The sequence below is a fragment of the Impatiens glandulifera genome, chromosome 5, assembly GCF_907164915.1.
Source record: "Impatiens glandulifera chromosome 5, dImpGla2.1, whole genome shotgun sequence".
NCBI lineage: Eukaryota > Viridiplantae > Streptophyta > Magnoliopsida > Ericales > Balsaminaceae > Impatiens > Impatiens glandulifera.
Window position 1 is genome coordinate 49,705,290 of NC_061866.1, and position 11,713 is coordinate 49,717,002.

The 11,713-nt window shown below is 34.1% G+C and overlaps 2 protein-coding genes across 2 annotated transcripts; both read right to left on the minus strand.

Moving 5' to 3' along the window:
• Window positions 1-4,052: 4,052 nt before the first annotated feature.
• On the minus strand, window positions 4,053-6,583 carry LOC124939607 (probable receptor-like protein kinase At5g38990). The gene has a single exon (XM_047480068.1). It carries the CDS (start codon window positions 6,363-6,365, stop codon window positions 4,053-4,055), a length of 2,313 nt encoding a protein of 770 aa, XP_047336024.1. The 5' UTR covers window positions 6,366-6,583.
• A 1-nt stretch (window position 6,584) lies between these two features.
• Window positions 6,585-7,523, minus strand: LOC124939608 (receptor-like protein kinase FERONIA; the record flags this gene model as incomplete). The annotated part of the gene is made up of 1 exon (XM_047480069.1): window positions 6,585-7,523. A coding segment is annotated over exon 1 (939 nt), but the record flags the coding sequence as incomplete, so codon positions are not given.
• Between the last annotated feature and the right edge of the window lie 4,190 nt (window positions 7,524-11,713).

Below are 11,713 nucleotides of genomic sequence, written 5' to 3' on the forward strand. Positions count from 1 at the left end.
TTTTTTTTTAAAATAAAAATAAAAATTTATCATTAATTTAAATAAAAATTAAAAATAAAATTATAAAATAACATAAATCAAATCAACACGCCTAAACAAAATTATAGTGGTTAAATAGTATAATAAATTTACAATAACTAAAATTAAAATAAATAATTTCAACAATTTTATAAATTTTTTTTGAGAGTGACTCAAAAAATTTATTAGGATAAGTAACTAAATATTTTAAGCGATAATAAAAAATATCTTTAATTGATGGTCAGTAAAAACGTTGGAAAAAATTGTATTAAGTGATAATAGATCATACGTATATAATAAAAAAACGAGAAACTCATCAAAATAATGTGTAAATATTTGTAAAAAATCTCCCATTAAAAGATTAGTTTTAGTTTTTCTATATTTAAAAAATAAAAAACAATTTAGAATGCTAAGAATTAGATAAACACAATTTTAAAAAATAATCAAAATCCATGATTAATCTCCTGCAATCAAAATAGAGAAATATAAATGTTGTAAGGTCGGTCCTAAGATGAGACTAAGGGTGTAAATAAAATCGAAAAATTCGAACCAAAACAATAATAGAAAGCACAGAAAAGTCGATTGACGGTAGATTGGACACTGAATTCAATATTGAGGCTTGACGCCCCGAATGATTTAGGTTTTTCTAACCAAGCCTTAATTTGCCTAAAAAGAGAAAGAAGCTTCCCTAAACAACGAGAGAAGCCGAAAAAACTACACTCGGAGAGCCCTCCTCGACCTCGTAAAAAGACAAAAGAAAAACACATATCCAAGAGAAAGAGGAGACCGAGTTAGAAGAGGGAGGTCAATCTATCATCATTCACATGTTTTATCATATTTTATTTGTTTGACTCAGAACCTTTGAACCTTGAAGTTTGGCTTCTTAAATTAGAATACATCTTCCTTAACTAGAATATTCTTTGTATTGGGCCTACTTAGACGATTGAGCCTCCCCTTAAGTTAGAAAGTTTGAGAGATAATTCTACAGAAACATAATAGAGTCTAATATGTTTTCAAAATCATCTCAAACACAATACACGACTTGAAAATATTTTTCTCAAACTTGCTTGAACATGAATAACTCTCTTAGATATTCTACGTGTATTCTTACGCGAACCAATACGTACGTCCATTCTTACATGAACCAAGTCCTAATTGAGGAAGAGTTACAGGGCGTAAAACAAACAAATATACGGAGGGTTGTACGGTCCGATGAATAGACTCTCGACTTCCATTATGTTTTTTTAATATAAGAAATAATATAGAAATATATTTAAATTCGAGCATTTGGGGCTCGAGCCGAATTCGCACTTAATATTGAAAGCTCGATCGAGCTCGAGCTCGAGTCGAGCCAAACTCGAGCTAGAGCTAATTTACCCCTAATTAATATATAATGATTAGTGGGTTGATTTCAATAATTACTAAGCGACTTACTTTGGGTCCACCACATATTTACTGCTGAAACCTTTCCCCACTCCTAGCTTAATAATTTTGAAGTGTTCTTGAATCCTCTTTGACCCAAAATTATATTCTCAAAACTTAAGATTAAGTAAATATTATCAAATAATAATTCATATTTAACTCAAAAATTTATTTTTAAACTTAAAAGAATATTTTAAAAATATTTATTTTTACACAAATTTATAACTTTTTCAATAATTATCTATATATTTATCAAATTTTCAAGTAAACATTAATAATATTTTTTTAAAATCACACCATTGAAAAAATTGAAAAAAATTATGATAAAATTAATTATAGATCAATTAAATATTTTTTTTCAATTTTATAAATTCGTACCATTAAAAAAAATTATGATAAAATTAATTATAGATTAATTAATTATTTTTTTTTCAATTTCGTAGATGGTAATCAATTATTATTTTTTATTTCAACAAAATTATTTTTGTTATTTTTTATTTTTTTTATCAATTATATTTATTATTATAAATTTATGTTGGTTAAAAACGTATTATAAAATATATAAATAAATTATATAAAAAACTATATTTATAAATATATAAATCGTATAAAATGTTATATAAAAAATTAACTAAATATATAAATTATATGAAAAATTAAATAAAAAAAAATTAAAACACCAAATTATAACTTTGAGTTGTATGAATACTAAAAACCCATAGGGTTGGAGTCTATATACCTATTTTGAGTTTGAGTTTGCCATTATAACTCCGTCAAAGATGGTTTAAGTCATGTGAATAATTTTGTTTATAAAAATATGGGAAAATGATTGGTTAGTCATTTTTTTATTATAAATAAAATTTATATAAAAAATACCTTAGAAAAATTTGAACATAAAATTGACTTAAAAGTATTACACCATTTAATCAATTAAATTAATTAAATTATGTTAAATATATTACAAAATTATTAATCTTTACTGTATAACATACCAAAAAAAAATTATTTAAATTAAAAACAATAAGAATATTTTTGTTTTCACACTATCCAAAATTCGAGCAGAAAAACTCATTTAACTTTTTATAGATTTATCCTTTAAATTTAAATTTAAATTATTCTTATTTATATTTATATCTTATTATATTGAAATTTTCAAAAACTAAAAAAATGGTATAAAATGACATTTTGGTTAAGAGTGCAACATTACTTGCAAAATGAAAGAGTTTTTTTTAGAAAATATTTAATTTATTTTTTTAAATTAGTTATTATTTTTAATTTAAAATTTTAAGAAAATAATCATCCACCACTTCAATCTGAATGAGAATGATTTACCATTTAAAACTTAGATTTGAAGTGATACACATCAATAATAATAATAATAATAATAATAATAATAAAAGTGGGATAAAGAATATAAAGGAATAGAAAATAAAATATTTTTGTAAAAAATGATAAATGTTGAAGCTTAAGGTTTGATTGATTTAGTTATCTTTTTGTTATTGTTTTTATATACAATCAAAAGTCCAAAACAATATACGTTTTTATATATGTTGTCATGAATGTTGTATGAGATTATAAGAACTGCACACTTGTTCAAAATTTTGTATTATAATTTATTATCTACAATTAACTATATTGAGATATGTGACTATTTTTTTTTCTTATATTTGAGATTTTTTTTCTTATATTTGAGGATAGTGAAAATGTAACACATGTGATGAAGCTATAAGAACGATAAAACATAACTCTTAGGACTGGTTCTTTTTGGGTTTTCAAAAAAATTCAACAAAAATTAAATTTTAAATCAATCACTTCTCAACAATTACACCACTCATTTCATTAATCAAAATACTAAAATACTCTTTATTTTAAATTATTATTTTTTATTTTATTTATATATTAATACCCTTTAGGTCTTTCTACCAAAAATAATCACCACCTCCTTAAAATCATCACCAATCATTATTTATTTTTTTCTCTAGGTTTAAAAAAAAAATTAAATCCGAACAAAGCCTTATTTAAAAAAACAAAAACTTAATTAGAAACTCTTAATTGTTAAGAGAAAATGTCCACAATCAAACTTTTTTTCTTCTTTTGATACCAATGTACTCCAATTTTATTTTCAATTAGCATAACTTTATATATTTGTTAGATTTTCTAATGAATGAATGCATGTAAAAAATAATTCACAAATGCCAATAAATATTATGATTATTTTAGTAAGTTTTTCAATATGATATTGTATTTTGTGCTGTCTATTATCAGCACAGACAAATTGTTTATATTTTTCGATTGTATCACACTATTCAAAATTATCCACAATTGCATAGTATGAAATTAGTGTCAATTGAAAGTGGGACAAGTGAAATAAACTTTGTACTTATCTTTGTTGTTATGAAACTTGTAAGTTGTAATTTAAAACAAATTATAATAAATACTTCACCCAAAAGTGACTTGGGGATCAATAATTTATTGACTTATAAATTTATAATACAGTGAATATGAACTATACATAATCAAGCTAATTAAGCAAGCTTCTTGTAACAATAATGGATGAGTTTATGTGAAGACTAGATGGTGCAACTTTGAAACTTATGTCTTCATGATCACAGTCATGAGCTCAAGTCTTCACACTCTAACTGCCATCTCTCTTGTAACTCTAGTGTGTTGCGCAGGCCCAACAACACCGCCTCCATTGATGGCCTCTCTATTCCCCTATCTTCCACGCAATTCATCGCAATCCGCAAGTACTGAATCAAGCAGTCCGGATCAATCTTTCCCACTAGATATGGGTCCACGACATCGTCTATTCTATTCTCTTGGATGATGTTTCTTATGTAGTTGACTATGAAGTCTTGTTCTTCATCAAATACATCAATAGATTTCTTGGCACAAAGTACCTCTAGCAATACCACACCAAAAGCGTAGACATCGGATTGTTTTGTAATATGGCCGGTCAAATAGTACTCCGGATCTATGTAGCCATAGCTGCCATGTAAAGCCGCACTGACATGGGTAGAGGAACTCAATGCAGCCGATGCAAAATCAAAGTCTGAAATCTTTGCGACCAAGCTTCTGTCTAGAAGGATATTACTTGACTGCATACAGCAATGGATCACTCTTTTTTGTGACATCTCAGAATGAAGGTAGTGTAGTCCCTGAGCAGTACCAATGCATATCTCCAGCCTCTTTTTCCAGGGAAGACGATTCTTCTTCTTATCATGGAGATGATCATATAGGGACCCGTTATTCATATATTCCAACAAAACCAACATTTTGCCTTCCTTAATGCAGTACCCAATGAAATTGACTATTTTAGGATGATTAATATGTGACATAATCCAGAGTTCATTTTGTAAGTCTTCAAACACTAGCTCTTTCTCTTTGATTGCAACAACAGTGGTTCCATCATTAATCCTTCCTTTGTAACATTTTCCAGAACCACCTCTTCCAATAACATTACTGAAGTTGCGTGTTGCCGTTCTAACCTCATCAAGAGAAAAACTGCGGAAGGGTAAATGAGGATCCAAGCTCTTTCTCCGTCGAAAATCTATGCTTCTAAATAAAGCTTGGAGACTCTTTTGGAAGAAGTTGCCATCAGTCATCTTCTTCTTTTGCTGCATGTAATTATCATCCAATTCTAGTGTCCCAGAGGAGGTGGAAGAGAATGAACCTTCAGATATAGCAGCTGCCAATACAGATTCAAGACCATGTGTGACTTCAGCCATTGTAGGTCGTTCATTACTCTGGTTATGCAAGCATTCGTTTGCAAGATCAAGGTACAATTTGAGGGAACCAGTTGATATTTGTTCCCTCAAACTGGAATCAATGATTGCGTCAACTATTCCTAGCTTGAAGCAGCTTTGAACCCACAAAACCAGGCTGCGCTGTTCGCCTTCTATTCTAGTATCAACAGCTGGCCTCCCACATAATGCTTCCCACAGCACCACACCAAACGCATAAACATCAGATTTCTTGGTTAGCCTACGCGTCAAGGAATACGAAGGATCTAGGTAACCAATAGTCCCCTTTACATCGGTACTAATATGGGTGCGAGTATTGCTCTTAGTTCCTACTTTGCTTATGCCAAGATCTGCAATTTTGGCCACCCAATCTCTATCCAACAAAATGTTTTCGCTCTTCACATCTCTATGTATGGTGTCCTGTTCACTATTGGTGTGCAGGTAATCTAACCCTCGAGCAGCACCCAAGCATACATTGAGCCTTTGCTCCCATGAGAGAGGAGGAGTCACGTTTTCCTTGTAACTACCATCACGTTTTTTCTTGTGAAGATGATCTGCGAGAGTTCCATGTTCCATGTACTCGTAAACAAGTATCATTTCACGACCCTCATTGCAATATCCTATCAGAGAGACAAGGTGTTTGTGTCGAAGCTTGGAAAGAATATCAATTTCTGACCTAAATTCTTTCTCTCCCTGCTTAGATTCAGAACTTAACCTTTTAATTGCAACTGTTTTCGTCTTGCGATCAATAACCCCTTTGTAGACCTTACCGAAGCCTCCATGTCCAATCTCTAAGTCTTTATCAAAGTTGTTGGTCGCCAATGAGATCTCATTAAATGAAAATCTACGACAGAATTCCTCATCTAGTAGTGATGGCGAAATGTTTTTACTCCAAATGTTTTCTCTCCATTCACAAATTTGGTGAACGATGACATTGAGAAGAGTAATCACAATTATAACAAGAGTTGCAATGTAATTTCTACCTGTTGTAGTCAGCATTTTAAGTATTTGGTTAATCGGAGCATGAGGACGGGAGATGACTGGATTCACCCCAGCAAGATTATCATCCGGGTTACTCAGTTTGAAAACTTCAATTCCTTTAAGAACTGCGTCAATAAATTCAGTTGATTGATCCTCGTTACCAGGGTACAAAGCTACAAATAGATCTTTCTTGCCCATCATTCTGTCTCCTCTTACTGTCACCAAGTAATCTTTATGGATTGCAACTCCAATCTCGCCACCCCATCTGATCAAATCTCCTCTAGGCTCAACAATTTGATTGTTAATTAGAATACTAAACTCCTTTTGCCCACTTTCCTTCACCTCATAATCAAGCTCACAAAAATGCAATCTGATGAGATACCTGAAACCCGAATCCACAAGTAACTTCCATGTAAAACTAACTTTTTCACTCACTTTTGTATTTCTGTTCATAGACCAAGACGTCTGGTACAGTCGTTGTGGTGCACCGTTTTTTGATTTTTCTGTATACTTGATCCGATTTATTGACGTGATGGGTAAAACACTTGATTCTATGAGATGGTTTGAATCACTGGTCCACTCCCTGAACATACTTGTGTCGTGAGAAGATGAAAGTGAGCTGCCACCAACGTTTAACCGATGGGCCATCTCCATTGCAGTGGCTTGACTGATGGGAGGTCGGTAGTTCTGCCCTACAGCATAAGCCTCTGCATCTCCCTCCATGGTGTAGTAAAGTCCCAGCGGCATGGGAACGACTTCAATTCCATTTACAAATGCAAATGTCTCGTCATCAGAAGGGATTGCTCTTGAGGGGGAGAAAGTAATTGATAAGGGTTCGTCGTCGTGAGGGACATAAAGGGTGAATTCTTTTACAACGGATTTGAGGCCGAGAGAATCGGCTGTTAGGAAAGCACTGAAATTGTTGAGGAGTGTATACGGACCTGATTTTACAGTTATGAAGGCCATTGACTTTTTGAAACCAGAGTAAGAAGCTGGGTAGAAGTGGAAGCGGATGAACTTGTAGCCGGAACCAACATGGAAGGTATAGGTGAATGATGCCCGAGAAGCTCTAGCTGTCATATAGGGAGTCGGATCGAGGAGGTTGTCAATGGAGTAAGGGCTGACTGATTGACTTCCAGGTCCATGAAAAAGTATGGTTGCAGAATCTGTTTCTCCAACCCATTGTCTGCCGTTAAATGCTGTGGAGTTGCGGGGGAAACCGCAGTTGACGGCGATAGCATGCTGCGAATCGTACTCAACAGGTGATTTGCTGCCGGCGATTATCGGTCGGAGGAGGAGAAAGGTAGTAAAGAATGTGGAGCTAAAGGCGTTCAGGAAAGGTAGTGGATACAAACCCATGGCAAGTTTGTGGGACTTTTTCGATTTCGAAGATTCAGCACTTCAGTGTGGTAGATGATAAACCCTTCTTCTCTTCCCGCGCGCAAAAGAGATCTTCGATGCTCTGTTTTACATTCTTCTAATTTTCATGGAAGTTTCTTCGTCAACTCATTTTGATCAATAATAATAAATAAATAAATATATAAAAAAAAAACAATGTAAGAAAATATCATTACTTGATTTTATAACATTTAAATTTTAAATATTTTTTTATAATCATTTTATTAATTAAAAAGTCAAATAAATGTTAAATGTTGTAATATTTAATTTATAGTTGACTCCATAGAGTTAATTAATCCTTTATCTATATATATATATAAAAAAAGAGATTTGTTATGAAATCTCATGTTAAAAGAATCATTCCTAACCCAAAAAAACATTTAGTTTCTTCCTTTTTTATTAGTAAATTTATCAAATGATTTTAAGGAAAGGTAATTCAACAACACTTAATTTTTTCATTTTTATTTTATAATTAAATAATCAATACTAACATCCAATTTTTAAATCTTATCTTTCTACAAATTTTAAATAAACTTTCTTCTACTAAGATTTTGATATAATAATTTAAACAAAACATTGTCATTTCATTCACCATATTATTATTCAAATTAATCAATTGATCAATCAAATTATCAAAACAATCTTTATTAAATATTAATACTATTTAATATTTTTACCTGATAATCTACCTATTTATAACTCCAAATTAAACATAACCCTTATCCTAACAAGGCCTAAAAAATTATGCTATTTTACTTTAAAAAAAAGTCACATCTCCTACTAACCCTTATCTTCATCAGTCAAACAAGTGCATCATCATGAAGCCTTTCCTATATGGAATAATATTTTAATTAATTTAGTCTCAGATTGACTAATTGTATTTTTTATACAAGAACATCTCAAAATACAAAAGAGAGGAATAGAGATGAAACAAATGAAAAACCACACCCACATAGGAATAACAGAACCTTGTACTAAAGGCTGAAGAGTTCAAAGTCCATGTTCTACATTTCCGATGTTCTTGCTTGTGGTAGGAAGGATAAGTAAACTATTTAATAGTTTAATTAAGATAGCAACTCAAAGATATAATATTGTTCAATCCAACTTAAAATAATAATTCTTCATTTTCATTGTTTACCAATTGATATAGAATGAAACTTGACAGATCTCTTCTAAAAAAACCGGATATTCTCCATATTAGGTCCAACTCATTTGATGGGCAATAATAAGGGATAAACGCTCAAAGATAATATTTATACAATTGAGTAGTTCGTATTAATTTTGACTCGAATCACAGATGTTGAATTTACACGGCGTTCTCTACAATCCGACCAATTTAGATCTTTGTTTGTACTTCTCTTATATACTAATTTCTCGTCAGGAGCTCCGGGTTCATGTTTCAATATTCCACTTCAGTGAGATTTATTTTTATTTTTGTCTTGTAATACACTATTAATGATGAATATTTTGTATTATGCGTACTAGAGAAAAACTTTAGTGTAACTCACTACAAATATAGTGAATTGTTTGTAAGAGTCATATGGATATCGTAGTTTCACATTAAATTAAATTAATTTATTTTTGTGTGCTTGATTTTATTATTGGCTATTTGGTTTTGTTCGGTTGATTAACTCATTGTGGCATATAAAGAGAAAATAACAATTATTCCGCAATTGTTATTAGTTATTTTTTTCATCAAGTGATATCACAGTTTTTTATTTGACCAAATAGATGAGCAAAATTCGATCCGAATTGATTAAATTAACCTCAACGAATTTTTTGGTATGAAAACACAAGATGCTTGATTTGCTAATTTGTAGAGATTTGTTTAGGCGTGACAAAGCTAGACACGATAAGTGATAAAGATTGAAAATTTATGAATTGGAAAGCAACTTGTCACGTCCCATTTTTATGGGGTGCAAACATCGAGCCACAAGGTGTACTTCCATGATATTCCAGAATGCAAGTCTATGTAATCTGTGCTCAAGGGACTTGTGCACAGATACGAGGGACCGTGTGGGGAATGTTTCAAGGAAGAGGTTGAAGAGTATCAGGCCAAAGTCGAACCGAGTACGGCCACGACTAAGGTGGGGGAGTATGTCGCGGCCCATTAGAGTCACGACCCAATCCAGGGGATGTCGAGGCTCATTATAGTCTTGGTCTGATAGTGCGCTAATCTTGTTAGCCCAAGGGGAGGCCCAGTTGCCTACGTGGGCCCAGCGAATCTTCTAATCAAGGAAGAGATTGGAATATAATCTAATTAAGGAAGGGATTGGAAGATATATTCTAATCAAGGAAGGGATTAGAATATATATTCTAATTAAGGAAGAAATTACTAGAGATATTCTAAATTAGGTAGGAATATTCTTGCTATGGAAGGAATATCCTAAATTAGTGTAATTAAATTGTAATTAGACGTAATTCCTAATTTAACACATGTAAGTCCTATAAATACCCTGAAGGTATTTCATTGTAATTATCAAGCATTCTTTCAATATATATTATTCTCAAGAGTTTTCTCTCTCTAAGTTCTTTCTTGCGTTTGAGTTCTTCTTGCATTGTGTTTAGAAAGGCTTTCTAAGCTAGAATCAGGGTCGATTTAGCTTAGTGCCGCACGGGTCGAATTTTAGCCCGTGACAAGTGGTATCAGAGCAAGGTTGTATTTCCGCATTCAAGCTGCAAGAAATGGATTCACGAACTACCGTCACTAAGGTTCCGACCGGCCAACATAAGGACAAGGGATCCAAGAGGGATAAGTTCGTCGAGAGAGGTGCTGCCATGGAAGTGCGGGTGACCCGGCTTGAAGAAGGCATGAGCGATCACCAAGAAGCTCTCGAAGTGTTTAGCGCGGTGGCCGAGAAGGTGACGATGTTGGACGAGGGTGCTGAAAAGTTGGAGAATGAGTTAATGGGGATCATTAACGATTCGAATCGTAGCATTCGTGACGAAGTGCTAGGATTGGTTCGAGGGGAGGTTAATGACATCTGCCAGAAGGTGCTTGATCCAATCCGGGGAGAAGTCCATGCAATGGTTGAGACTCTCAAGAGGGAGATCTTGGAGAGGCTAGAATCGATGGAAAGACGGATTGCGAGGAATGGAGGGGAACATAGAGGTGCGGCACCTCAACGGATGGATGTTCCTAAGCCAACTCCATTCAAAGGCTCGAGGAGTGCAAGGGAAGTGGAGGACTTCCTTTGGAACATGGAGAGGTACTTTCGGGCATCAAGCATACTTGATGATCGTGACAAGTTGGAGACGGCACCTTTCTTCCTACAAGAGATGGCGTTGCTGTGGTGGAGGAGGCGAGAAGGAGATATTGAACGAGGGACCTTGAGGATGGAAACGTGGGAAGACTTCAAGACCGAGTTCAAAAGCCAATTCTTCCCAGAGAATGCCGAGTACGAGGCAAGGAAAAGGTTGAGTCAACTTGTGCACAAAGGAACCATCAAGGAGTATGTGAAGGAATTCCAGGAGTTGATGCTCGAGTTACCTAGTCTAACGGAACAGGAGACACTGTTCGCGTTTGTTAATGGCCTCAAGACTTGGGCACAGTTGGAGCTGCAAAGGGCCAAAGTGCGGGACGTTTCCGAGGCAATAGCGGTTGCAGAAAGACTGATAGAGCTCAAAGTGTCTGTGGACAGGCCGAAGTTCATCAGGGATGATGGAGAAGAAGGTGGGGGAGACCGCCCACAGGACCAGGAGAAATGTGGGGGAGACCGTTCATCTAAGAAGGGCATGCACATACAAACTCAGGGAGGCAAGCCGACGAGTCGGAGAAGCCAAGAGCCTGTTATATTTGTGGTGCCCATAATCACATAAAGTTTATGTGCCCGTTTAAGGGGGAAAAGGTTGCAGCAGTTAAAGGAACTGAGTCCTCTGATGAGGAAGAAGAGACTCAAATAGGATCCTTAAGACTGCTCAATGCTATGAAGACTAGTGTTGCGAAGCTGGACAAGGGAACAAGGAGGGGCTCTTTGTTTGTGGAAGCTTGGATCGGGGGAAAGCGCATCAAGGCACTAGTAGACACAGGGGCTACGCACAACTTAATGCGAGAAGGAGTAGCCAAGGTGTTGGGTCTGCGGATCAGCCCAACAAGAGGGACGGTGAAGTCCTTCGATGTAGCCAAGCCGGTAAATGGGGAGGCTAGGAGA

Excerpts from the sequence above, each read along its gene's own strand:
- LOC124939607 (XM_047480068.1), bottom strand. The coding sequence starts at position 6,365 with ATGATGGGCAAGAAAGATCTATTTGTAGCTTTGTACCCTGGTAACGAG.